At 46.0% G+C, this 27,647-nt stretch overlaps 1 protein-coding gene across 15 annotated transcripts in view; it reads right to left on the bottom strand.

Moving 5' to 3' along the window:
- The window catches only part of rims1a (regulating synaptic membrane exocytosis 1a), a 1,194,810-nt gene that overhangs the window by 890,627 nt on the left and 276,536 nt on the right, over window positions 1–27,647 (bottom strand). For all 15 annotated transcript variants that reach the window (XM_085996611.1, XM_085996612.1, XM_085996615.1 and 12 more), the window contains exon 2: window positions 1,919–1,996. In XM_085996611.1, coding sequence (XP_085852737.1) covers window positions 1,919–1,996 — 78 coding nt within the window. The remainder of the gene's footprint in view (window positions 1–1,918; window positions 1,997–27,647) is intronic.

The raw sequence follows: 27,647 nt of genomic DNA, 5'->3' as shown, positions 1-27,647 counted from the left end.
AGAGGTTTTCAAGCTGATGAGAGGTTTTGATAGAGTAGATAGAGGAAAACTATTCCCTCTGGTGAGTGGGTCAATAACCAGAGGTCATAGATTTAAAATCATTGGCTAAAGATCTAGTGGGGAGATGAAGAGAAATTCTTTTCCATTCAGAGTTGTTGGGATTTGGAACACTCTACCTCTAAGATGGTGGAAGCTGATTCCATAACTAATTTTAAAAGGGAGTTGGACAGGTACTTGAGGATGAGGAACTTACAGTGTTACGGACAAAAAGTGGGGATGTGGGACTAAACACGACTGCTCTTTCAAAGAACCAGCACAGGCACGACGGTTAGGCTTCAGCTGCAATACTGTCTTCAACTCTGGGCACCACACTTTAGAAAGGATGTCAAGGCCTTGGAGAGGGTGCAGAGGAGATTTACTAGAATGGTGCCAGGGATGAGGGACTTCAGTTATGTGGAGAGACTGGAGAAGCTGGGGTTGTTCTGCTTAGAGCAAAGAAGGTGAAGAGGAGATTTGATAGAGGTGTTCAAAATCATGAACGGTTTTAAATAAAGAGAAACTGTTTCCAGTGGCAGAGTGTCAGTAACCAGAAGAGACAGCTTTAAGGGGATTGGCAAAAGAACCAGAGGCGACATGAGGAAACTTTTTTTATGCAGCGAGTTGTGATCTGGAATACACTGCCTGAAAGGGCGGTGGAAGCAGGTGCAATAGTAACTTTCAAAAGGGAATTGGATAAATACTTGAAGGGAAAACATTTGCAGGGTTTATGGGGAAAGAGCAGGTGAGCGGGAGCTACCAAAGAGCCGGCACAGGCACGATGGGCCGAATGGCCTCCTTCTATGCTGTAGCATTTTATGATTCTGTTATAAGTGTGTACCGCAATGTCTGAAACCATTTGAATCCCAACTGCTAGCAGCTCCATGTAATCGTATAATTCCTGGACAGACCTTTTTTTTTTAAAGACCTCAGTTTATGCATTGAAGGAGTTAATCTCACCTATTATAGTAACAAAGTTACTCACGTCAGGAATATATTTATTAATTTCATAATATATTAATAAAAGATACAATTTTAACATTTTAAAACTTCAGCTCTGGCTTTTATCTTTTTCCCCCCCATTTGTTCTCCTTTCCCCATTTTAACTTTTAATTTACATTATTTATTTTAGTTTTAAACTTCAAATGTTTCTTTTCTGCTGTGCCTGCACTGTTCAGGAGTTTGGACCCATATTTCTAAATTCAGTTCCTGATTGGCTAAAGATTCATTCCAAGTGTAGGTTTCTAGCTAATCAAGAGTCAGGTAATACAGTTTACCTGATCCTGTCATTATAACAACCGGGTTAAACTTGGACATGTTTTCTCAACACCTCTTCACAAATATGAAGCACCCAACAACAGTGCTCATAAATGGATTCATCAATACTTTCTTTTTCCATCTGTAAAGCCTGGTTATTGTACTCGAGTGAATTCTGAGAAAGCTCTGTTCACATCCTGGGAAGTGACAGCCACACAGCAAGAGCCCAGCAACAACTGATCATGCATAATCATGCAAGACCCATTCAAAATATGTAAGATGTGTCACATGACCGAAATGAAAGTGACTGGAAGACTGAACCATCCGTAAATACAGACTATATCTACAACCAGAATAACAAATCATACAAAGGGCTACTTTAATGCCAGTAACTTACTCCAATAAATTATCAAAACTAAATAGCTCAAAATTAATAATTCACTTGAAGACTTACTGTTAAACAAGTAGCAGGAGCAATGGTTAAATAACTCTAAATAAATAATTCAATCAATCAACAAGCTTAATTACATTTCTGTTGTTTGCTTTAAGTTTCTTAAATATCTCTTGCACAATAGCTTAATGAATATAAGTGTGTAAAATGTAGAATGGATAAAACACAACATACTGGTCCAGATCTGGAGATGAATACATCTTGCTGATTCTCTTCGACGAGTTTGTTGGCAATTCGTTCCACTGGGGCAAGCTATAAAAGTCATACATTGTATTATTATTTTAGCCCAAGTTATCTCTTGATACAGGATATACTGCATACGTTGCATTGGGCTAAAGAAACAGTATCCCTTATGCTGGCCTGGTCTGGACGTAACTCAAAAATGTAGTTTGTCTGCTCAATTTGTTTTGTGACATTGCACTAAATAAAGACGGGACTGTTTTCTGGACTGGTAGCTTAATTTTGTTTGAGGGAATTAATCTAATGCACTCCAAAATGCAACAAAGAACATATAAAAAATGCTATGTGTACTTGAAGATAGGCCAACAAAAAACGCACCGTATATAGCAAGAAATTTGCAACTATATCCAAATGAAAATATTGTTGTGGGCGCAAGCTTCATATGATGCAGCTCTGGTTCTCAGTGATGTCATCACAAGAAAACAAGAGCTTTGAATTTTCTTATTTTAAAGCAGGATATCCCGCTTAGGGTTGAAGGCTCATTTCTTGCCTACGAGTGCCCTGCAGACCTCAAACAGCACAAGAGACAAACAGATACAACACAAGTCCAAGGGATACGGACATGGATGATTACAGACTGCGGCACACAAATAGCTAAATAACAGTCCTAAAAAGTATAAAGGAGAAACAGACAAAAAAGTGATTATGATAGGGCCAATTTGTAACTGGGGTGTTATCTCAGTTTATCAAAAGTCCAAATGTCTTTTTAAAAAATAATTTCAATGAGCAATCTTCAACACTGATAATTTTACAGGCCTGTAAATAACAGTTAAAAATGCAGGTGTTACTGTCACCTTTGAATTAATTCAGGGTACCTTGAAATGTATCTGAAAGCAGGGAAATGTACGGATGCTGCTGTAGTGTGCAGCCGTAACTGCTGACATTTGTTGAATCCTATCTCCAAAGGCCATCAAGAGGGATACAGTCTATTTAATCTCTGCAAAAATTATCTTAACCAGTCAATTGAGCACTGAAATTTGCAATTTTCAGAAAACATCTATAGAAAATCAGCATGTTCAGCTCGAAGTATCATCAAGCAGAGGAATGTGTTTGTCCCGCTCCGCTTTTCTTGAGGTTGCTGATTCTTGTTGCCTCAACAAGTACGAGCTTTCCAAAGTGGAGGTTCTTCATGAGGGTGCCTGTATACTGAATGTAGGCAGTCTCCTTGACCATGGGGAGCACTACAGCTAGGCCTGATCGTGGCCTCACCCAACAGCAGCGGCAACTCAAGCCACTTAAGAAGCACTTAATGGGGAGGAGGGAGGTTCACAGGTTTCAATGGAAAGATCAGCTGGATGGGCTGCATGGCTTCCCTATTCTGTACTTATCTTTTGTGAACAATGACTCCCCCAGTAGAGATTATTGGGCAGCATTCATCAGTGGTGGCTCTGGATTTTCACCTCCCTTTGCTCAATTGCCCATCCAGCAGAGATCAAGGATTGAACCTGAGATCTACCTGGTTTGCATGGCTCAGTACCACACTGGATAGTGCCTTTACCCAATGTGTCATGGGGGGAGCCCAGCTTCGTTATTACTTCTGTGCTGAAATGCTCCTTCAGTATCAAACTGAAATAAGGACTTGCCCCTCCCTTTATTTCAACATGGACTAATATTCACATTTTTCTGCTACAATCATTCAACTATTATAGGGGGTTAAGTGCGTCTCAGATCACTTGTGTTAATCAGTTACATTTTAACAAAAAATAATTCACACTTCTATAAGTATGTTAATGTCTATAACCACTGCACCAGTCTGAGTGCTGCTATGCATCATCGGTCCCAGAGTTCCTGGTCTAGTCCCGTTCTAAGGATATTGATTTAACAGTGCGATATTTGTAAGTTTATAATCTGACTTCTGGGATTTCTCAGGAACATACTGTGAATCAAATTTAAATTAATATGAGAGTGAGGAGAGAGGATAGGAGAAATGTATTTACACAGTAGGTTTTCGAACATGGAATGGTTGAGGCAGACCATTGAAATTTTATGGGGAAGTTGGGTAAATATTTGAAGCAGAGGAAATAGTTTTGGATCGATAGAGAGCTATGGGGATTATTTTTGGACTGATACAGAGCTATGGGGAGAGAGTGGGGCACTGGTAATAGTTTTGAATTGATACAAGGCTATGGGAGAGTGCGGATCAGTGGGATTAGTTTTGGAGTGTGCGTGAGTGTGTGTGTTCTACATATTTTTTTTAAAGATGGTTAATGAAATTTCGAAAAAGGAAATGAATTCAGATGCATAGTCAGGTTGTATCTAAGGCATATAAGGATACATTTCCCAAGGCCACTCTCTCAGCACACAGTCCTGATCAAAAGGAAGGCATTTGGAGAATTGGACACAGGGGTCAGTGTGCCGTGAATCAGCTGCACTGAACTCTTGCCACCAACTCTCCGGTCACCATAGTCATCAAGCGAGGCTGAATACAGTTGCCAACTCTGGTCAGACATATTCCTGGAGATTTGATCATGTGATATCTGATCACATAACATTTCCTCACTTTTGCAAATGTTGTTAGTTGAGTCTCTCAATAGACCTGAATAAAATATTTGTCCCTTTGTTTTGTAGAGTGCAAAGACTTCAGTGAGATGAATTATAAAATAATTTATAAATCAAAGGAAGAACACAAAGGCATAGAAAGATTTTAGGACAAATAATATTTAAATAAAATCTACTGCTGTGATGTTTTCTACAGTATCGACTGCAATGAGAAGCACCGAATAAATTCCAGATTCAACAAAAAAATAATCGAAATAAGTAACTTTTAACTGAAGTTTTCGTACAATTTTATGACTTTCACAATATACAACAAGTAATAAAAATAATAAATAAAACAAAAACCGTACCTCATTCACTGACTCACACACCCCAATGCTGAAGCCCAGCATCAGGGAGGTGAGGTTCAGACCTCAGGGAGAAGCACCAAAGCTGTGCGACTCCTGCAATAAAACACATTATACAACAGCCGACCTGAACTGCCCCTCTCCCACCAGTCAGGTTAGTTCACCCAGGGGCTGCGGCCTGTGGTTCTTCTCTGTCCTTCCCTCCACACCCTGCCCATAGCCATCCTGATGGCCCGATCACGAATATTTCAGGCTGGACTAGTTAGTAGACAGAGAAGAGGGAACAGAGTTGAAATTGTTAGGCAGGGAATTTCCTCGTGGCTGGTGGCGCTCCACACCGTAACTTCACTGGAAGCACGAGGTCATTGGGTGGGACCAACTACGATGACATTTCAGCCCGCTTCTGGGAGGCATTGACAGGCAGCCTCCTTCAGCAGGCATGAAGCTGGGTGGAAACTGCAAGTTGGGACGGCAGAGCCGTGTTGGCGTGAAGTTCTATGATCTGCGAATGCAAAGTACTTTTCTCCCGGGTTGCCAGCTCAATCCCGGGAGACTCCTGTACAATCTGGGAGGGTTGGAAACACTAGTCGAAAGTTCAAACTGTCAAGTTTGTTGAAAGCAGAGTTGGCAGAAAAATAAAGTTGAGTCAAAAGCTGTTTGTATTTATTTGGAGCAGGAATGTGTGTATTTAATAACATTCAACCTCTGCTTATGTCATGTGCCCTAATCATGATTCTGAATTTAAATCCTGCCCCACAAGCTCACGCTTCCCTCACTTGAAATCAAATCACAAACAGTTTTTACTGTGTCTATTAATAAAGGGACAGTTCATTCGGGCATTGCTTTCCTGCTTTGTCTTTGTGATACTTGTTATGTTCATTAATAACTAGACATTCTTATTATGAACACAGCTAGCTTCTAGCTAGTTATTTATTCAGTACACGTTCTCTAGGTACAGTGTCTGTAGAGGCTTCCATGTGTGCTCCTGTGTGCAGGCTGCCATCTTGACTGTTGCCTTCTGGGTAGCCTAGTGCCTCATGGGTAATGTAGTCTTAAACATACAGCTATATACAGCTCTACACAGCTCCACCTAGTGTCCACTATAGAATGACATGCTATTGATCACTACAATACTCACTTCATATCATTGACATTGAAGTTTTAAACATTAAACTCATTTATAAATCGAACCTCCCCCACGATAACTTGTCTCTTGTACACTACGCACTGGATCCTTCCACCACCAGCATAACTTCATCGGTCAGTTCGGTTTCCAGCAGGACCCAGGAAATGCTGATTGGCTGCAAGCCACGACAGCTAAGGTGCTGCGCAGGCACCAATTGCACAAACAAGGACCGTTTCTCCTGGGTCGCCAGCAGTCGAGCCCGGGAGACCCCCTGGCAATCCAGGAGGGTTGGTAACCATACTGAGGGAACCGTAATGTTGAGGACCACACTGTGCTACCATTTCACAGACTGAGGGAATAGCTGTAAAAACAACGGGAGGTTAGCGGCGGCGCTAACTGTTAGCACCCCACAGCGCTGACGTCATCGCCGTACGCAGCGCCCCGGCCACGATCTTCGGTAGCGGCCCCTGACTTACCGTCGGATGCCATATCCGACGAGGTCAGGAGGGCCTACCGGGGCGGCGCTACTTAAAGATGAGGTGCCGGGCGGCCATTTTTGTTGCTGGCTACCTGCCAGCACCTGCCTCCGCTCCCATCCCTGGCCTCCTGACCTGCTCCCCCGCGGAGTGCCGGCTGCACTCCATGAGCCCGGCACTTCTCTTGAGTGCCGGGCTCTTTTGCCAGTACTCCTGATCCCTGGTTGCCCAGCTGGGCCCCGGGTTGCGCTGCGCAAGGCCCCTCCCCTTTAAGAAGGGGAGGAAGGCCTGCAATACTGCGGCGCGATGTGCTGCAGTGCCCCAAGAGGGAAGTGGGCCGCTTCCAGTAGCACCCTGCTTCTACCTTGGGGCACTACAACTCAATTTCAGCCACGGGAGCGCTAATTTTACCGCCCCCCCCCCCCCCGGCGAAGTTACCGCCCCAAAAGGGGTGCGACTCAATTTCTCCCCCAATGTTTTTCTAGTAGGATTGGTGTCTATTATTTTAAAATTCTTGTAATTCATTACTAATTTTTTTTGTTAACCATAATTATAATAATCCTAATGTAATGTTTTGATGTGTAGTCAAGCACAATCATTTGAATGAGAGCAGTGAGTTTTTAGTTTACAAATAAAATCTTATTCCAATGTTTTAGCTAATCTTTAACAACCTAGAAGTTATGTCTCACATCCCATATTTCATGTTAGGTATGGATTCTACAGCCGGTTATTACAGTAAAATATACCTTGACACAAAAGTCACAGATGGGTCTTGTGGACAGGCTGGCCCTCTGCTTCTTCCTTCAAGTTATGGGCTTATCGCAGTTTATGTTTTCCGAGCAGTAGGAATTGCAGTGTCACATGTGACCCACTGGGATACCAGGAAAAATCTCACGTTACTTCAAGGTAGCCCAAGGGGTACTGGCTATCAGGATACTAGGAGAAATCCCACAGGACTTGTAGGTAACACAGGGAGTACTGACCCACCAGGATACTATGGAAAATCCTGCGGGACTTATTCGTTGACATAGACTATCTTATTTGAAATAAAGGGAGAGCCCGGCCTCTGGTCAAGTGCAGGCCTTGAGTACCATCTGCATTATTTAAACTACGTTGATCAACTGGGGGTTAATCAAGAAATTTTCACTGAATATATAAAAGCAGATTAAATTTTATGTTGGTTCAATTTCATGAGAACATCAGAAACAGGAGTAGGTCATATGGCCATCGAGCTTGCTCCGTCATTCAATAAGATCATGGCTGATCTTCGAGCTCAACTCCACTTTCCCGCACTATCCCCGTATCCCTTTATTCCCTTAGTGACCAAAAATCAATCTATCGATCTCTTGAATACACTCAACGACTGAGCCTCCACAGCCCTCTGGGGTGGAGAATTCCAAAGATTCACCACCCTCTGAGTAAAACAATTTCTCCTCAGCTCAGTCCGAAATGGCCACCCCTTATCCTGAGACTGTGACCCCCCCTAGTTCGAAGCTTTCCAGCCACGGGAAACACCCTCTCAGCATCTACCCTCTGAAATGTTATACGTTTCAATGAGATCACCACTCATTCTTCTAAACTCCAGAGAGTATAGGCCCAATCTACTCAATCTCTCCTCATAGGACAGCCCTCTCATCCCAGGGATCAATCTAGTGAACCTTCGTTGCACTCCCACTAAGGCAAGTATATCCTTCCTTAGGTAAGGCGACCAAAACTGCACACAGTAATCCAGGTGTGGTGTCACCAAAGCCCTATATAATTGCAGCAATACTTCCTTACTCTTATACAAAAGCAAAAATACTGCAGATGTTGGAAATCTGAAATAAAAACAGAAAATGCTGGAAATACTCAGCAGGTCAGGCAGCATCAAGGACAGTATCGAGATGGCCTGAGGGCACTCCACTTCTTCCTTGAACAGAGGCCCAACCAGTCCCCATCCACCACCACCCTCCTCCACCTGGCTGAACTTGTTCTCACATTGAACAACTTCCCCTTTGACTCCACTCACTTCCTCCAAGTAAAAGGTGTTACTATACTATGGGAACCCGTATGGGTCCTAGCTATGCCTGCCTTTTCGTGGGATAAGTGGAACATTCTTTGTTCCAGTCCTACTCGGATCCCCTCCCTCACTTTTTTTTCCCTGGTACATTGATGACAGTATCGGTGCAGTTTCCTGCTCTCGCCCTGAACTGCAAAATTTCATTCACTTTGCTTCTAATTTCCACCCTTCCCTCACCTTCACATGGTCCATCTCCAACTCTTCTTTTCCCTTCCTCGACTTCTTTGTCTCCATTTCTGGGGATAGGATATCGACAAATATCCACTATAAGCCCACTGACTCCCACAGGTACCTGGACTACACTTCTTCTCACCCCACTTCCTGTAAGGACTCTATTCCATTCCCCCAATTTCTCCGTCTCCGTCGCATCTGCTCTGACGATGCCACCTTCCATACCAGTGCTTCCAATATGTCTTCCTTTTTCCTCAACTGAGGATTCCCCTCTACTGTGGTTGACATGGCCCTCGACCATGTCCATTTCATTTCCTGCACTTCTGCTCTCACCCCTTCCCCTCCCTCCCAGAACCATGATAGGGTTCCCCTTGTCCTCTCACCCCACCAGCCTCTATATTCAATGGATCATCCTCTGCCATTTATGCCACCTCCAGCGTGACCTCACCACTAAACATATCTTCCCCGCCCCTCCTCTTTCAGCATTCCGAAGGGACTGCTCCCTCCGTGACACCCTGGTCCACTCCTCAATCACCCCCAACATCCCCTCCCCTTCCCACGGCACCTTCCTCTGCAAGCGCAGGAGATGCAACACCTGCCCTTTTACCTCCTCCCTTCCCACTGCCCAGGGCCCCAAACATTCCTTCCAGGTGAAACAGCGATTTACTTGTACTTCTTGCAATTTAGTATACTATATTCGCTGCTCACCATGTGGTCTCCTCTACATTGGGGAGACCAAACGCAGATTGGGTGATCACTTTACGAACACCTCCGTTCAGTCTGCAAGCATGACTCCGAGCTTCCGGTCGCCTGTCACTTTAATTCTCCGCTCCACTCCCACTCTGACCTCTCTGTCCTCGGCCTCTTACACTATTCCAACGAAGCTCAACGTAAGCTCAAGGAACAGCACCTCATCTTTCTATTAGGCACTTTACAGCCTTCTGGACTCAACATCGAGTTCAACAATTTCGGACCATAACCTCTGCCCGTAATTTTTCAGGTGGCAGCTGTTGATGATTCTGCTATACCCATTTATACCTCTTCTCGACCCATCTTTTGTTTCTTTACTTGTCCCATTGCCATCTCCTTTCACTTTGTACTATCATACCTTTTGTCTTTTAATCTCTCCTGCCTTCCACCCTATCACAGGCCTTCCCTTTTGTTCTTTCCTCCCCTCCCCCCTTTCCTTGCCTCTACACTTGCTTAAAACCTGTCACATCTCTAAGATTTTCCAGTTCTGACGAAAGATCATCGACCTGAAACGTTAACTCTGTTTCGCTCTCCACAGATGCTGCCTGACCTGCTGAGTATTTCCAGCATTTTCTGTTTTTACAGTATTTCCTTACTCTTATACTCCAACCCCCTTGATATAAAGGCAAACATACCATTTGCCTTTCTAATTGCTTGCTGCACCTGCATGTTAACTTTCTGTGATTCGTGTACAAGGACACCTAAAACCCTCTGAAAACCAACATTTACTAGTCTCTCACCTTTTAAAAAATATTCTGCTTTTCCATTCTTCCTACCAAAGTGGATAATTTCACACTTACCCACATTATATGCCATCTGCCACCTTCTTGCCCAATCACTTAACCGGTCTATATCTCCTTGCGTCCTCCTCACAGCTTACTTTCCCACCTAACTTTGTATTGTCAGCAAACCCGGATATATTACACTTGGTCCCCTTATCCAAGTAATTAATATAGATTGTAAATAGCAGAGGCCCAAGCACTGATCCTTGCGGCACTCCGCTTGTTACATGCTGCCATCCCGAAAATGACTCATTTATTTCTACTCTCTGGTTTCTGTCCTTTAACCAATCCTTTATCCATAAGAGGTTACTGCACAAGATAAGAGCTCATGGGGTTGGGGGTAATATATTAGCATGGATAGAGGATTGGCTAACTAACAGGAAACAGAGAGTCGGGATAAATGGGTCATTTTCCGGTTGGCAAATTGTAACTAGTGGGGTGCCACAGGGATCAGTGCTGGGGACTCAGCTATTTACAATCTATATTAATGGCTTGGATGAAGGGACCGAACGTAATGGAGCCAAATTTGCTGATGATACAAAGATAGGTGGGAAAGCAAGTTGTGAAGAGGACACAAAGAATCTGCAAAGGGATATAGATAGGTTGAGTGAGTGAGCAAAAATTTGGCAGATGGTGATGTGCCTTCAATAACCACAAAACTAGAAGTTATAGACTTTAACAAGTTGGCTTTTAATCACTAAGATCAGAGCTAACATCTCAACACACTGACTGGCTCGCAGGAATGAGTCATACAGATCCTGGGCTCTTTATGTAAGAGAAGTCAGGGGCGGAGCCAAGAGCCAAGACCTGGAACCTCCCAGGTTAGTCAGGAAAGAGGAAGTGAAACTATACACCGTGTGGGGGAGGGTAATATACATGAGTGCAAAATGAATACAGGCAAGACAAACAGGTTTCATTACAGATGGTGTATAATGTGGGAAAATGTGAGGTTATCCACTTTGGAAGGAAAAACAAAACAGTAAATTATTATTTAAATAGAGGGAGACTACAAAATGCTACGGTACAGAGGAATCTGGGGGTCCTTGTACATGAAACACAAAGTTAGCATGCAGGTACAGCAAGTAATTAGGAAGGCAGATGTTGGCCTTTATTGCAAGGGGGATGGAGTATAAAAGTAGGGAAATCTTGCTACAACTGTACAGGGCATTGGTGAGACCATACCTGGAGTACTGCGTGCAGTTTTGGTCTCCTTATTTAAGGAGGGATATACTTGCATTGGAGGCAGTGCAGAGAAGGTTCACTAGGTTGATTCCTGAGATGAAGGGGTTGTCTTATGAAGAAAGGTTGAGCAGGTTGGGCCTATACTCATTGGAGTTTAGAAGAATGAGAGGTGATCTTATTGAAACGTATAAGACTCTGAGGGGGCTTGACAGGGTAGATGCAGGGAGGATGTTTCCCCTCGTGGGGGAATCTAGAAATAGGGGGCATAGTTTCAGAATAAGGGGTCGCCCATTTAAAACGGAGATGAGGAGGAATTTCTTCTCTCAGAGGGTTGTGAATCTTTGGAATTCTCTACCCCAGAGAGCTGTGGAGGCTGGGTCGTTGAATATATTTAAGGTGGAGATCGACAGGTTTTGAAAGGTAGGGAGTCAAGGGTTATGGGAAGCGGGCAGGGAAGTGGAGTTGAGGCCAAGATCAGATCAGCCATGATCTTATTGAATGGTGGAGCAGGCTCAAGGGGCCAAATTGCCTACTCCTGCTCCTATTTTTTATGTTCTTACATTCTTATGTTCTAAGCCATGATACTTTATTACCCACAATCCCATGAGCCCTAATCTTGTGTAACAATCTCTTGTGTGGCACTTTATCAAAAGACTTCTGAAAATCCAAATATGTTACATCCACTGGTTCCCCCTTACCTACCCTGCTGGTTACACCCTCAAAAAACTTTAATAGATTTGTCAAACACGATTTCCCTTTCATAAAACCATGTTGACTCTGCCTAATCTTATTATGATTTTCCAAGTGCCCTATTACCACATCCTGAATAATAGATTCTAGCATTTTCCCTACTACTGATGACAGACTAACTGTCCTATAGTTCCGTTTACACTCTCCCTCCTTTCTTGAACAGCGGGGTTACATTTGCTACCTTTCAATCCATGGGGCCCGTTCTAGAATCTAGGGAATTCTGGAAGATCAAAACCAACGCCTCTGCAGCTACCTCTTTTAGAATCCTGGGATATTGGCCATCAGGTCCAGGGGATTTGTCGGCTTTTAGTCCCATTAATTTCTCCAGTATTTTTTCTTTACTAATATTAATTACTTATTTAGTTATTCTTATTTAATCAAGTTCCTCACTCTCATTAGACACTTGGTTCCCCACAATTGTTCTTTTGTGTTATCTACCATGAAGACAGACACAAAATATTTGTTTAACGTCGTTGCCATTTCCTTATTCCCCATTATAATTTCTCCTGTCTTTGCCGCTAAGGGACCCACATTTACTTTCGGAATCTCTTCCTTTTTGCATACTTGTAAAAACCCTTACACTAAAGGGCGGGGGAGTGGGACTAGCTGAAGTGCTCTTGCAGAGAGCCGGCATGGGCGACGGGTTGAATGGCCTCCTTCTGTGCTATAACCATTCTATGCTTCTAGTCGCGAATGCCTTATTACCGTTATTAAACTCTCTGTCCTTTGCTGACACAATTTGATTGATTTTACCCAAATCGATAATCTGCTCTACAGCCTTGACTTTTCTCTTCAGACTTATAAAGTTACTGTTACCTGAACCCTCCCTCTCCATTATTACTCATGTCTGCTTATATCAGAGACATCGGGGTCGATTTTCCTGGAGCCGTCAGGCGGGGTTTCAGGCGTGTGGGGGGGGGAAAATCCCGATTTCGGGGGTCCTGACACCAACCTGCCCAAAACCCGCCTCCACGTAAGTTTCAGGGGAGGCGGGTACCCGCCCCGCACTGGGACCCGCTGACCCGAGGCGGGTAGGGATTAGTGCCAATTAACTGCCTGTTAACAGGTAGTTTTTAGCCTAATCCCTATTTTGAGGGGTGTCGTGTGGGATTCCCGACGGCTTCAAACCATGCCAGGTTAGAGTCGTCGGGCCTTCGGGTTGAAGGACTTGGAGGGGTCGCGATGTCGGTGTTCAGGTGAGTGATGGGTGCATGAGTGCAAAGGTAAGTGTGTTTGGTGTGTCTAAAGTGTGTAAAGATGTTTAAATTACCTGTACTTACCTTAACAACCTTTCTTCCTCTAGGTTTCGGGGGTCCATCACTCAGCCAGCACTGAAAGCAAAATGGCTGCGAGCTGTCAAAAGTGACAGCCTTCAGCTTTCATTGCCGGTGGGACTTCTAACCGAGTCTGTGCAGAAGGACTCAGGTTAGAAGTCAGACTGTCAGTGTTTGACAGCTTCAAACAGCTGTGAAACACTGATATTTCATCTGCCAACACGTCTTAACAGATAAAATTTCAGTCTGTGACGTCACCTGTTGCCGGGTGGCCCTTAATTGGCCTGCTGAGCCCGCTGGGTGGGCTTAACAAGGTCAATCAAGGGAAAATTGCGTGGATTGGCCGAACGTCGATGTAGGCGGGACTAAAACCCAAAAGTTGTAGTCCCGCCTCCTTCATGAAAATCGACCCCATCATTTCAGCAACTGCAATTTGACATATTTGCACAATATGAACCATCCCCTCTCTGTTTGGCTCAAACTGAAGCAAACCAGTCACGGATTTGTTCATATATAACATACTTTTTCAACACAAACAGCTTTTCAAGGCTACAAGCACGATAGTTTTATATGTGTGAATCCTGTGTGAGTGTTACAGCTATACATGTTAATCTCTGTATAAGTTAAGGCTGTATCTGTCGAGATATTTGTGCAGGCGTGTGATTGTACGAGCATGCGATTATGCAGGGATGGGATTGTGCTGGGGTGAGATTGTGTGGGGCTGAGATTGCACGGCCAAGAGATTCTGCGGGCGGTGCGATCGTGCGGGCGGTGAGATTGTGCGGGGGTGAGATTGTGCGGGGGTGAGATTGTGCGGGCGGTGAGATTGTGCGGGGGGTGAGATTGTGCGGGGGTGAGATTGTGCGGGCGGTGCGATCGTGTGGGGGTGAGATCGTGGGGGGGTGAGATTGTCTGGGAGTGAGATTGTGCGGGGGTGAGATTGTGTGGGGGTGAGATTGTGCGGGCGGTGCGATCGTGCGGGCGGTGAGATTGTGCGGGGGGTGAGATTGTGCGGCCGTGAGATTGTGCGGGCGGTGAGATTGTGCGGGGGGTGAGATTGTGCGGCCGTGAGATTGTGCGGCCGTGAGATTGTGCGGCCGTGAGATTGTGCGGGGGTGAGATTGTGTGGGGCTGAGATTGCACGGCCAAGAGATTCTGCGGGCGGTGCGATCGTGCGGGCGGTGCGATCGTGCGGGCGGTGAGATTGTGCGGGTGGTGAGATTGTGCGGGGGTGAGATTGTGCGGGCGGTGCGATCGTGTGGGGGTGAGATCGTGGGGGGGTGAGATCGTGGGGGGGTGAGATTGTCTGGGAGTGAGATTGTGCGGGGGTGAGATTGTGTGGGGGTGAGATTGTGCGGGCGGTGCGATCGTGCAGGCGGTGAGATTGTGCGGCCGTGAGATTGTGCGGCCGTGAGATTGTGCGGCCGTGAGATTGTGCGGGGGTGAGATTGTGCGGGGGTGAGATTGTGCGGGGGTGAGATTGCACGGTCAATTGATTGTGCGGGCGGTGCGATCGTGTGGGCGTGTGATTGTGCGGGGGTGAGATTGTGCGGCCGTGAGATTGTGCGGCCGTGAGATTGTGCGGGGGTGAGATTGTGCGGGGGTGAGATTGTGCGGGGGTGAGATTGCACGGTCAATTGATTGTGCGGGCGGTGCGATCGTGTGGGCGTGTGATTGTGCGGGGGTGAGATTGTGCGGCGGTGAGATTGTGCGGCGGTGAGATTGTGCGGGGGTGAGATTGGGCGGGGGTGAGATTGGGCGGGGGTGAGATTGGGCGGGGGTGAGATTGGGCGGGGGTGAGATTGTGCGGCGGTGAGATTGTGCGGCGGTGAGATTGTGCGGCGGTGAGATTGTGCGGGGGTGAGATTGTGCGGGGGTGAGATTGTGCGGCGGTGAGATTGTGCGGCGGTGAGATTGGGCGGGGGTGAGATTGGGCGGGGGTGAGATTGGGCGGGGGTGAGATTGGGCGGGGGTGAGATTGGGCGGGGGTGAGATTGGGCGGGGGTGAGATTGCACGGTCAATTGATTGTGCGGGCGGTGCGATCGTGTGGGCGTGTGATTGGGCGGGGGTGAGATTAGGCGGGGGTGAGATTGCATGGTCAAGTGATTGTGCGGGCGGTGCGATCGTGTGATTGGGCGGGGGTGAGATTGTGCGGTGAAGTGATTGTGCGGGCGGTGCGATCGTGTGGGGGTGAGATTGGGCGGGGGTGAGATTGTGCGGTCAAGTGATTGTGCGGGCGGTGCGATCGTGTGGGGGTGAGATTGGGCGGGGATGAGATTGTGCGGTCAAGTGATTGTGCGGGCGGTGCGATCGTGTGGGGGTGAGATTGGGCGGGGATGAGATTGTGCGGTCAAGTGATTGTGCGGGCGGTGCGATCGTGTGGGGGTGAGATTGGGCGGGGGTGAGATTGTGCGGTCAAGTGATTGTGCGGGCGGTGCGATCGTGTGGGGGTGAGATTGGGCGGGGATGAGATTGTGCGGTCAAGTGATTGTGCGGAGGTGCGAATGTGCAGGGTTGTGATTGTGCGGAGGTGGGATTTTGCAGGGTTGTGATTGCTTGAGGGTGCAATTGTGCAGGTGTGTGATGTGCCGGGAGGCAATTATGCGTGTTTATTAATAATTGGAGACATTTGGCTTGGATAATTGAAACCAGATACAGAAGCTTATGTTCCTTGCTTTGTTTGTTGCTCATCCCTACTTATCTATAATGTTTCCATCAGTCAATCTCCATTCACTGCATTTCTTAAGGTGCAAAAATCAATAGGAATGCAACAATTGTATTATTTTCATGCTATAAATATCTTCAACCCTTCCATGATAAATTATTGATGGCTTGAAAGACAGGATTCTAGGTGACTCCAAAATTTTGGAAAAATCCCAAATAAAGTGTCAAAAGTCAAAACTCAAAGGGTGTCATGCTATCTGATAACCCTAGAAAATTAGTTGTATACCTTTAGTGCTTGCAGCCACTGTTTCACCACTGCTGCAAAACACTTTTTAATCCTGAGCACAAGTGATGGAATGTTAGATTTACCTGCAGCTTAAGTTATAACAAGCCTGAGCTTCAGTGCAATTACTTGTTGTCAGACACCACTGGCTTACAGTTAAAGCTGGGTTTTTTTAGTTGTCATCTTTTTAAGAGCAATGACAGCTTGTTTGAAGCTGCTGGCCAGTTTTAGCAAGCTTTCTACTTTGACAAGTACGAGAAAAGGTACTACTGGACTAAAGTTAAAACTACAGTGCTGGTGGCACGAACAAAACATAGGAACAGGAGGAAGCCATTCAGCCCCTCAAGCCTGTTCCGCCATTCAATTACAGGAAACTTCGCGATATCCGGCACCGACGGGACCGGCATGATGCCGGTCTATGAAAACTTCCGGACAGACCAGCGCTAATGTTGAAGGATACGGAGGTTTTCATCTCCGTATGTGACAACAAACACCAAAGTTTCCTGTAGATCATGGCTGATCCATATCTTAACTCTATCTCCACACATTGGTTCTGTAACCCTCAATGCCCTTGACAAACAAAAATCTATCAATCTCAGTTTTTAATTTTCAATTGACCTGGCCTCCCAGATTGCCACTACCTTTGTGTGAAGAAGTGCTTCCTGACATCACCCCTGAATGGCCTGGCTCTAATTTTAAGGCTACGACCCTTGTTCTGGACTCCCCACCAGAGGAATTAATTTCTCTCTATCTACCCTATCAACTCCTTTAATCATCTTAAACACTTCAATTAAATCACCCCTTAATCTTCTATATTCACAGGAATACAAGCCTAGTATATGCAACCTGTCCTCATAATTTAACACTTTTAGTCTTGGTATAATTCTGGTGAATCTGCGCTGCACCCCCTCCAAGGTAAAGATGTCCTTCCTGAGGTGTGGTGCCCAGAACTGAACACAGTACTCCAGAGGGGAACTAACCAGAGCTCTGTACAGCTGTAACATAACATCCACCCCTTTGTATTCCAGACCTCTTCAGATCAAGGCCAACATTCCAGTAGCTTTTTAATTATTTTTGTACCTGTCCACTAGCTTTTAGTGATTTCTGTACTTGGACCCCTAAATTTCTCTGCTCCTCCACAGTTCCTAGCTTCTCGCCACTTAGAAAATACTTTCATTTTCGTTAACAGCCCTGTCGAATGCCTTCTGGAAGTCACTATAAATAACGTCCATAGACAGTCCCTCAGCATAGAATCATAGAGCACAGAAGGAGGCCATTTGGCCTGTCGTGCGAGTGTTGGCTCTTTGAAAGAGCTGTCCAATTTAGTCCCGCACCCCAGCTTTTACCCCATAACCCTGTAAATTAGTCCGCTTCCAGTACTTGGCCAATTGCATTTTGAAACTTCCTATGGAATCTGATTCCGTCACCCTTTCAGGTAGTGCGTTCCCGATCTGAACAACCCTCTGTGAACAAATTTCTCCTCATTTCCCCTCTAGTTATTTTGACAATTATTTTAAATCTATGACTTCTGGTTACCGACCCACTTGCCAGAGGAAACAGTTTCTCCCTACTTTCTCTATCAAAGCCCCATATAATTTGAAAACCTCTATTAGGTCACCTCTTAACATTCTCTGCTCTAAGGAGAACAATACCAGCTTCTCCAATCTCTCCACATAATTGAAGGCCCTCAACCCTGGTACGATTCTGGTATATCTCCTCTACACCTTCTCCTAGGCTTTGACATCCTTCCTAAAGTGTGGTGCCCAGAATTGTACACAATACTCCAGCTGAGGCCTAACCAGTGGTTTATAAAGATTTACCATCACTTCCTTGCTTTTGTACTCTAGGGGGGAAAAATTCGGTTGATTTGTGCCTCCCATGGGCGCTAACGGGACGCAAAGGAATTAGCGCCCAGGCACGGCGCCGCTAACGCCTCCCGCGAAATTCAGTGGGAGGTTAGCGGTGGCGGTAACCGTTAGCGCCCCGCGGGGCTGCGCCTCCAATGATGACGTCATCACCATGCGTAGTGTCCCGCTCGCGCCCTGGCCACGATCTTCGGTAGCGCCCCCTGACTTACCGCCAGTCTCTATGTCCGACAGGGTCAGGGGGGCGTAGGTGCGGCTGGGGTGACGCAAATTAAAGGGGAGGTGCCAGGCGGCCATTTTTGTTGCTGGCCGCCTGCCGGCACCTGCCCCCGGCCTCCTGTGAAGCCCCCCCGCAGGGTCCCAGCTGGGCCTCAGGTTGTGCTGAGTTAGGCCCCTCCCCTTTAATAAGGGGAGGAAGGCCTGCAGTACCATGGCGCGACGTGGCGCTGCAGCACGTAGCGCCGCGATATTAACTCGCAGAGCCCCAAGAGGGAGGCGGGGCACTTCCAGCAGCGCCCCGCCTCCCTCTTGGGGCGCTACCAATGAATTGCGCCCTGGCGAAGTTAGTGCCCCAAAGGGGGCGTGACCCAAATTTTCCCCTTATGACTCTATTTATAAAGCCATGGATCCCATGTGCTTTTTTAACAGCCTCTCAATTTGTCCTGTCACCTTCAAAGATTTGTGTACATACGCCCAGGTCTCTCTGTTTCTGCACCCCCTTTAAAATTTTACCAGTTAGTTTATATTGCCTCTTCTCATTTTTCCTTCTAAAATGCATCACGTTACACTTCTCTGTATTAAATTTGATCTGCCATGTTCCTGCCCATTTCCGGTCTGTCTATGTCCTCCTCATTGTTTACTGCATTTTCATGCTTTGTATCATCTGCAAACTTTGAAATTATGCCCCCATACCAAAGTCCAGGTCATTAATATATATCAAACAGAGCAGTGGTCCTAATACCAACCCCTGGGGGGCTCCACTGTATACTTCGCTCCAGTCTGAAAAACAACCGCTCACCACTCTCTGCTTTCTGTCGCTTAGTCAATTTCGTATCCACTCAGCCTCTGCCTCTTTAATCCCACGGGCTTCAATTTTGCTAACAAGTCTATTATGTGGTACTTAATCAATCGCCTTTTGAAAGTCCATTTACACCTCATCAATTGCACTACCCTCATCAACCCTCTCCGTTATATGATCAAACAAGTCAACCAAGTTTGACAGACACAATTTGCCTTTAACAAATCCATGTCGGCTGTCATTTATTAACCCATGTTCTTCCAAGTGACAATCAATTTTGTCTCGGAATATTGTTTCTAGAAGTTTCCTCACCACAGGCGTTAGGCTGACTGGCCTGTAGTTACCGAGTTTATCTCTCTCTTTTTTGAACAGTTCTCTGGCACCACTCCCATATCTTTGTTTCCAATCAACCTGGGCCAGAACCCTATTCAACGTACTGAAATTAGCTCCACTCCAGTTGAGTATTTTCATATTTAATTGTTCCTTGTCCTTTTCCATAACTGCTCTAAACCTAATGATATTATAATCACTGTTTACCAAAACCGTTGGCGTATGATTATGGAGAAACAACTAGAAAAACAAAACAGTTCAAAGCATAAGATCTAAATGTCCACACATACAGATTAGTATATCATACTGCCTAGGGACACAGATAAACATAGTTGAGGAGTTAAGAAGATGTCAAGAAGGAGGACATGATTTAAGCTACCAAGTGTATATATTTACTTTAAAACTGATTACCACTACACCTAAAAGTTTCCTTCATTTGATACACTCCATATACAACAGGTCACGCTCCCAAAATTGTTCCTCATAGGGAAGTGCATTATGCTGGTATCCAAATGGAGTTAAACAATTTTTGCAAAGCTGTGCAGCCACCCAAGATCTAAGAGATGCCAGTGATTGTTAATCAATCTAAGTAGCTTCTCTGCTAATATATTGGAGTAATAATTATCTGAAGTTAACTACTGCCTAAGTACTGCACTCGAATACCATCAGGGAGTTATTACTATAACTGCATGATAAAAGTAGTTTAAAAATTAAGTCTAGAGTGACTTACTTTTACTGAAACTGCAATTCTTGGCTGCTTCACATAAAGCTCTATCAGACCTCTGTCCTGGAGAACAAAAATAACCCCTGGCTTCTTATCTCCAATACCAACTGTCTCATGAAACCCCTCTCCTGCCCCCTCCACCGCCAACAAGTGCACGGAGCTCATCGATTTCTTTGTCAACAACTTAGTAACCATCCATTCTGCTGCTCTGCCGCTTTCCCACCAAGGCAAACCTCACCCAGCCTCCACCTCCCCCTGCCACCCTAGACCTGAACCACTGTCTCTCTCTTTCTCTACCTTCTCCCTCCATGTCCTCCCCACTCTCATTTCATCCAGGAGGCTCACCTTCTGGTCCCTTGACCTCATTGCCATGAAACTGCCGACCACCCAACTTCCCTTGCTGGCACCAATGCTAGCTGACATTTAAAATGGTGCCGGATCAGGGACTGTCCCCTCCCTTTCAAAATGTATTACCTCTTCCTCAAAATTCCCACCCTGAACCGTTCTGACCTGCAAACTACTCCATCCCATTTCCAACCTCTTTTTCCTCTCCAAAGTCCTTGATGATATTACCTCTCAAATCCATGCCTATCTCTCTTCCATTGTCCAACTCAGTGGGACTGCCTTCACTTGGTTCCACCCTTTCCTACCCAGAGTAGTAAGGGCATTTCTATCAGTGGCTTCTCTTCCCACCCCTGCACAATTATCTCCAGATCCCCCAAGTATCCATCATTGGATCCCTCCTCTTCCGCATCTACATGCTGCCACTTTGCAACATCATCTGCAGACATGGGGGGTCAGCTTCGATGTCTGCTCCACCTCTCCACGACCTCTCTCGATCCCTCCACCACCTGAGTTACCAAACTGGATGGGCCAGTAATTCCGGTCCCAACGCGTGAGTACGGACGGGGTACTCACGCGTGGGCCCGTTGGAAGTGCCGGATTTCAGCATGCACAGCGCATGCGCAGGAAACCGGCATTTCCTCCAAGGGGTTCAGAGGTCCAACGCGTGCGCGCAGAACTCTGCGCGCACGCGTTGAACTTCCTTCTTTTTGACAGGTTTGCCCGTGTGCAAGGGCCTGAACTTTTTACACATATAAAAAGGAGGCGTAAGGAGTGGATTCTTGAAAGGTAAGTGGTCTATTATTTAAAATTATTACATTTTTTCCACAGCTTCATTGTTTTTAAGGACTTTACAGTAAGGTAAGTTTATTTTTAGACCCGATTTCTTAAAAAATTATTTTTTTCAAAAATTTTATTAATTGTTTAAAATAGTTTTTTAAAGTTATTTATAGTTTATTTAATTATTGGGATGTTTTTAAAAATTTTATTTAAAGTTAAACTAGTCTTTTGGGCGCCCGTACTTTTCATGAGTTTGACAGTCTTTACTATCAAACTCATGAATGAAGTTTCCCCTCCCCTGATTGGCTGCACAGTGCTCACCTGATCCCAGCCGGCACATCGCACTAACTACGCCGCTGGATCAGGCAAGCACATCGCGCCGACATCTGAACCGGGCCAGTGACAGGAATTCCAAGCAGGCCCAGGCTTCAGATGTCGGCGCGCCGGGTGAGTGCACATCGGGGACTTGCATGCGCGGCAAGCACCCGATCCTAATTTCTGGCCCATTGTCTTGCTTGAGCCACGATTCCCTTCGGCTAAACACTGGGAAGATCAAAAGTCATTGGGGGGAAAATTCGGTTGCTTTGCGCCTCCCGTTAACACCCTAAGAGGGCGCTAACGGGACGCAAAGCAACTAGCGTCCAGGCGCGGCACCGCCAACGCCTCCCGCGAAATTCAGCGGGAGGTTAGCAGCGGCGCTAACCATTAGCGCCCCGCGGCGCTGCGCCGCCGGCGATGACGTCATCGCCGTGCTCAGCGCCCAGCTCGTGCCCCGGCCACGATCTTCGGTAGCGCCTCCTGACTTACCGCCGGACGCTATGTCCGACGGGGGCAGGGGGGCATCCTGCGGCCGGGATGGCGCTATTTAAAGGCGAGGTGCGGGGTGGCCATTTATGTTGCTGGCCGCCTGCCAGCACCTGCCTCCGCTGCCGTCCCCGGCCTCCTGACCTGCCCTGCCGCGGAGTGCCGGCTGCGCTCCGTGAGTTCGGCACTTCTCTTGAGTGCCGGGCTCTTTTGCCGGCACTCCGATCACCGGTGGCCCAGCTGGGCCCCAGGTCGCGCTGCGCAAGGCCCCTCCCTTAAGAAGGGGAAGGTCTGCAAAACCGTGGCACGTAGCACTGCGATATTCCCTCGCAGCGCCCCAAGGAGGAGGCGGGGTGCTTCCAGTAGTGCCTCGCTTCCCTCTTAGGGCGCTACCACTCAATTTCGGCCGCAGGGGCGCTAATTTCTAATTAAAAGTAGCCTCAGCGAAGTTAGCGCCCCAAAGGGGGTGCGACTCAATTTTCCCCCCATTATCTTAGGACCCCATCATAAACTGCCTCCCTGCGCCACTGACTTCAACACCCAGCCACTGTCTCCAGCTTAACCAGCTTGTTTGCAAGCTCAGCCACCCTATTCGACCCTGAGCTGAGCTATAACCCCATATCCTCTCTATCACAAATACTACCTACTTCCACCTCTGTATCATTGCCTGTCTCAGCCCACCTGCTGTAACTCTCATCCATGCCTTTGTCAGCTCCAGATTTACTATTCCAATGTTCTCCTGGCCGGCCTCCCATCCTCCATCTTCTATAAACTTCAGCTCATCCAGAACTCTGCTACCAATATCCTATCCCGCAAAAGGTCTGGCTCACCCATCACTCCCATCATTACTAATTTACACTGGCTCCCGGTCCCCCAAAGCCTCAAATTTAAAATTCTCATCCTCATGTTCAATCCCTTCATGGCCTTGCCCCATTCTAGCTCTAGCCTCCTCCAGCCCAATCTCCTCTACCTTCAGACTCTGCCCTGCCTCCCTTGTTCGCACCATCATTGGTGGCCGTGCCCTCAGCTACCTAGGTTCCGCTGACTGTGGTTCCCGCCCTAAACCCCTCCTACTTTTTCTTCCGCTAAGATGCGCCTTAAAACTCAGCCCTTTGACTACGTTTTTGGTGATCCCTTCCAATAGCTCCTTCTTTGGTTCAACATATAAATGTGATCTGTTGTTGTTATTCTGTCCCTGCATAAAATAACTTAAATATTCAAAAAAGTTCATACCCTGACAGTGCTGCACAGATAAGAGTTATCAATGCACCCCTAGCTCACCTTAGAATTAGTAAGAACCTGACACATTTTGTCCCATTCACTAGCTACTCTATTTTTATTTAACAACATCTACATACTGCAACAATACAATTATTAATGTAATTTCCATCAGCATTGGCATTAGTGTTGCAGGTCTAGGTGTGATCAATCTAACAAAGCTCAACAAAATCTAATTTCTGTAGTGAAAGTAGTACAATAACAAAGGCTACACCTATCAATATTAAATCTCTGCATTCAAAGGTACAAGAGCAAAACAGAAAATCTCTTTAACCTGATGAAAGGATAGCAATTACACAGAATGATTTGGCAGAATTCTGGCTCCTCCTATTGGTGGAAAGTAATCAATCCAGCCCATGGTTCTGTGCTGATTCAAAAAAATTTCTGTCCACCTGTGACATCAATCAATCTGTGCTAATGATACAACTGGTATAGCTATCAGTTTTTATTCTAAAACCTTGCAGAGAAGACAGGCAGGTTCTTCTTCTGTAGCAACTGCAGATGGAGCTTCAGGTAGTACTTCACGTCTGTCTTCAGATTTCTTCCAAGGAAAGCTAAGATGGTGCCTTTAAGAAATTGCTGCATGGCATCCAGGATGGCTCTGAAAATCTCTTCTACCTTTGCTGGAATAAAAGAACTGAGACAACAGGCCATCTGTTCACTCCTAACTGCAACTTTCTCTGTTTTTACATTTTACAAAAAAATTATGTTGCTGATGCAAATAAACATCTCTCTTGCCTGTGCCTCACAGCTAGTTGATGGGAGCAGGGTACCACAGTGTATAAAGGGCACAAAGCTTAGCTGTCACTATCCTTAGACACAATGGCCCAGAAATTCGGGTCTCCACGGGTGAGTACGCACGGGGTACTCACCCGTAGGCCCAATGGAAGTGCTGGTTTCCTGCATGCACTGCGCATGTGCGGGAAACCGGCACTTCCGTTCCCCTGAAAGAAGAGGTTCAGAGGTTGAACGCGTGCGCGGGGGAGGTTGCGTGTGCACATCGAACTTCGGGTTTTTTTTTTTTTTTTAAACAGGTTTTCCCGGGAAGGTAAGCCTGCAGAATTTAGAAATGTAAAAAACAGGCGTAAGGCCTGCTTTTTACAAGGTAAGTGGTGAATTAATTAAAATTAAAACATTTTTTCCACAGGTTTATTATTTTTAAATACTTTAAAGCAAGGTAAGTTTATTTTTAGCCCCATTAGAAAATAAAATTATTTTTTTCAAAAATTTAAATTATTGTTTAAAAGTTATTTCATTTAATTTATAGTTTATTTAAAAAATGTGATTTAAAAAAAATGTATTTGAAGATTTAGTGATGTTTTGTAAGAAGAAAGGGCCCGTAGTATTTCTAAGTTTGACAGCACGTCCTGTCAGACTTATGAATGGAGCATTCCCTGCTCCGATTGGCTCCCCATGGCCCACGTGATCCCAGGGGTCGCATCGAACTAACTGCGCCCCTGGGATACGCAAGCACTGCGCGCCGGCCGCTGGACCAGGTCCCGGATCGGAATTCCACGGGGGCCCACAGCTCAACAGCCGGCGCGCTAGGTAAGTGCAGGTCGGGGTCTTACACCCGCGGGAAGCCCCCGACCCGAATTTCTGGGCCAATATTAATACTCAACAATTTTATTTGTGCAATTTAAACAACTGCTGTAAGCTAATGTATAAGAGGCAGCTGATACATTCTTTGTCTTGCGTGTTTAGCTTTTAATTTTATGCTTTAGGTAAGCATTCCTTGACATGAAATGCCAAGTTGCTACCCTTTCTGGGTTGTTCCTGAATCAATATTAGCCTTAAAATACCTAGCTTCACAGTCTGAGCATTTCTCCGACAGAGTACAACAGGGCATAGTGACCCAATGATAAGCTGGTCATTGTTCGGGTGCTTGAGGGTTCCAGATGTTTTCTTTCCATTTAACACAAAGGTCTCAAAGTTATAAACACATTAACCGTCCATTTAAAACTCCTTTGCCTGGTATTTTAGCACAGGCATTAATCCAAAAAAGTAACTATTGCATCGAGAGGTTTCAGAGAAGAGCAACAAGGAACAATCCCGAGCTTACAGCTTTAATTTATAAAGCGAGCCTCTGGAGACTGATGTTTCCTTTAAGGACACAAGACTGGGGCACGACGTAGGTTTCTACAACATCTTGCGGATGAGACGTTAAACCGGGGCCCCTCAGGTCGACGTAAAAGATCCCTTGGCATGATTCAAAAGAGGAGCAGGGGAGTTCTCCCCTAACCAATATTTCTCTCTCAACCAACACCTAAAACAGATGATCTGCTCTTTACCTCAGTGCTGTTTGTGGGACCATGCTGTGTGCAAATTGACTGCATTACATAAGAACATAAGACGTAGGAGCAGGAGTAGGTCATTTGGCCCCTCGAGCCTGCTCCGCCATTCAATAAGATCACGGCTGATCTGATCTTGGCCTCAACTCCACTTCCCTGCCCGCTCCCATAACCCTTGACTCCCTTATCGTTCAAAAATCTGTCTATCTCCACCCTAAATATATTCAATGACCCAGCCTCCACAGCTCTCTAGAATAGAGAATTCCAAAAATTCACGACCCTTTGAGAGAAGAAATTCCTCCTCATTTCCGATTTCAAAGGGTGCCCCCTTATTCTGAAATTATGCCCCTAGTTCTAGATTCCCCCATGAGGGGAAACATCCTCTCTGCATCTACCCTGTCAAGCCCCTTCAGAATCTTATATGTTTCAATAAGATCACCGCTCATTCTTCTAAACTCCAATGAGTAGAGGCCCAATCTGCTCAACCTTTCTTCGTAAGACAACCCCTTCATCTCTGGAATCAACCTCATGAACGTTCTCTGAACTGCGTCCAATGCAAGTATATCCCTCCTTAAATAAGGAGACCAAAACTGTACGCAATACTCCAGGTGTGGTCTCACCAGCACCCTGTACAGTTGTAACAGGACTTCCCACGCTTTGATACTCCATTTCCTTTGCAACAAAGGCCAACATTCCATTTGACTTCCTAATTACTTGCTGTACCTGCATGCTAACTTACATAGAAACATAGAAGATAGGAGCAGGAGTAGGCCATTCGGCCCCTCGAGCCTGCTCCGCCATTTAATGAGATCATGGCTGATCATCCAAATTCAGTACCCTGTCCCTGCTTTCTCCCCATAACCCTTGATCCCTTTAGCCTTAAGAAATATATCTAACTCCTTCTTGAATATGTTTAATGAATTGGCCTCCACTGCCTTCTGTGGTAGAGAATTCCACAGGTTCACCACTCTCTGGGTGAAGAAATTCCTCCTCATCTCAGTCCTAAATGGCTTACCGCTTATCTTTAGACTGTGACCCCTGGTTCTGGACTCCCCCGCCATCAGGAACATCCTTCCTGCATCTAGTCTGTCTAGTCCTGTTAGAATTTTATAAGTTTCAATGAGATCCCCTCTCATTCTTCTGAACTCCAGCGAATATAAGTCCAATTGACACAATCTCTCCTCATATGTCATTCCTGCCATCCCAGGTATCAGTCTGGTGAATCTTCACTGCACTCCCTCCATGGCAAGAACATCCTTCCTCAGATAAGGCGACCAAACTGCACACAATACTCAAGATGTGGTCTCACCAAGGCCCTGTACAACTGCAGCAAGACATCCTTGTTCCTGTACTCGAATCCTCTCGCTATGAAGGCCAACATACCATTTGCTTTCTTAACCGCATGTTGCACCTGCATGCTTACCTTCAGCGACTGGCGCACAAGGACACCCAGGTCTCGTTGCACTTCCCCTTCTCCCAATCTATTGCCATTCAGATAATAATCTGCCTTCCTATTTTTGCCACCAAAGTGGATAACCTCGCATTTATCCACATTATACTGCATCTGCCATGCATCTGCCCAATCACCCAACCTGTCCAAATCATACTGGAGTTTCTCTGCATCCTCCTCACAGCACACACATCCACCCAGCTTTGTGTCGTCTGCAAACTTGGAGATATTACATCTAGTTCCCTCGTCTAGATCATTAATATATATTGTGAATAGCTGGGGTCCTAGCACCGATCCCTGCGGTACCCCACTAGTCATTGCCTGCCACTCGGAAAAAGAGCCGTTTATTCCAACTCTTTGCTTCCTGTCTGCCAACCAGTTTTCTATCCAAGTCAGCACCTTACCCCCAATCCCATGTGC

The sequence above is a fragment of the Somniosus microcephalus genome, chromosome 9, assembly GCF_052327205.1.
Source record: "Somniosus microcephalus isolate GS21.2 chromosome 9, FLI_Smic_1.0, whole genome shotgun sequence".
Lineage (NCBI taxonomy): Eukaryota > Metazoa > Chordata > Chondrichthyes > Squaliformes > Somniosidae > Somniosus > Somniosus microcephalus.
This window is presented reverse-complemented; position numbering and strand designations above follow the sequence as displayed.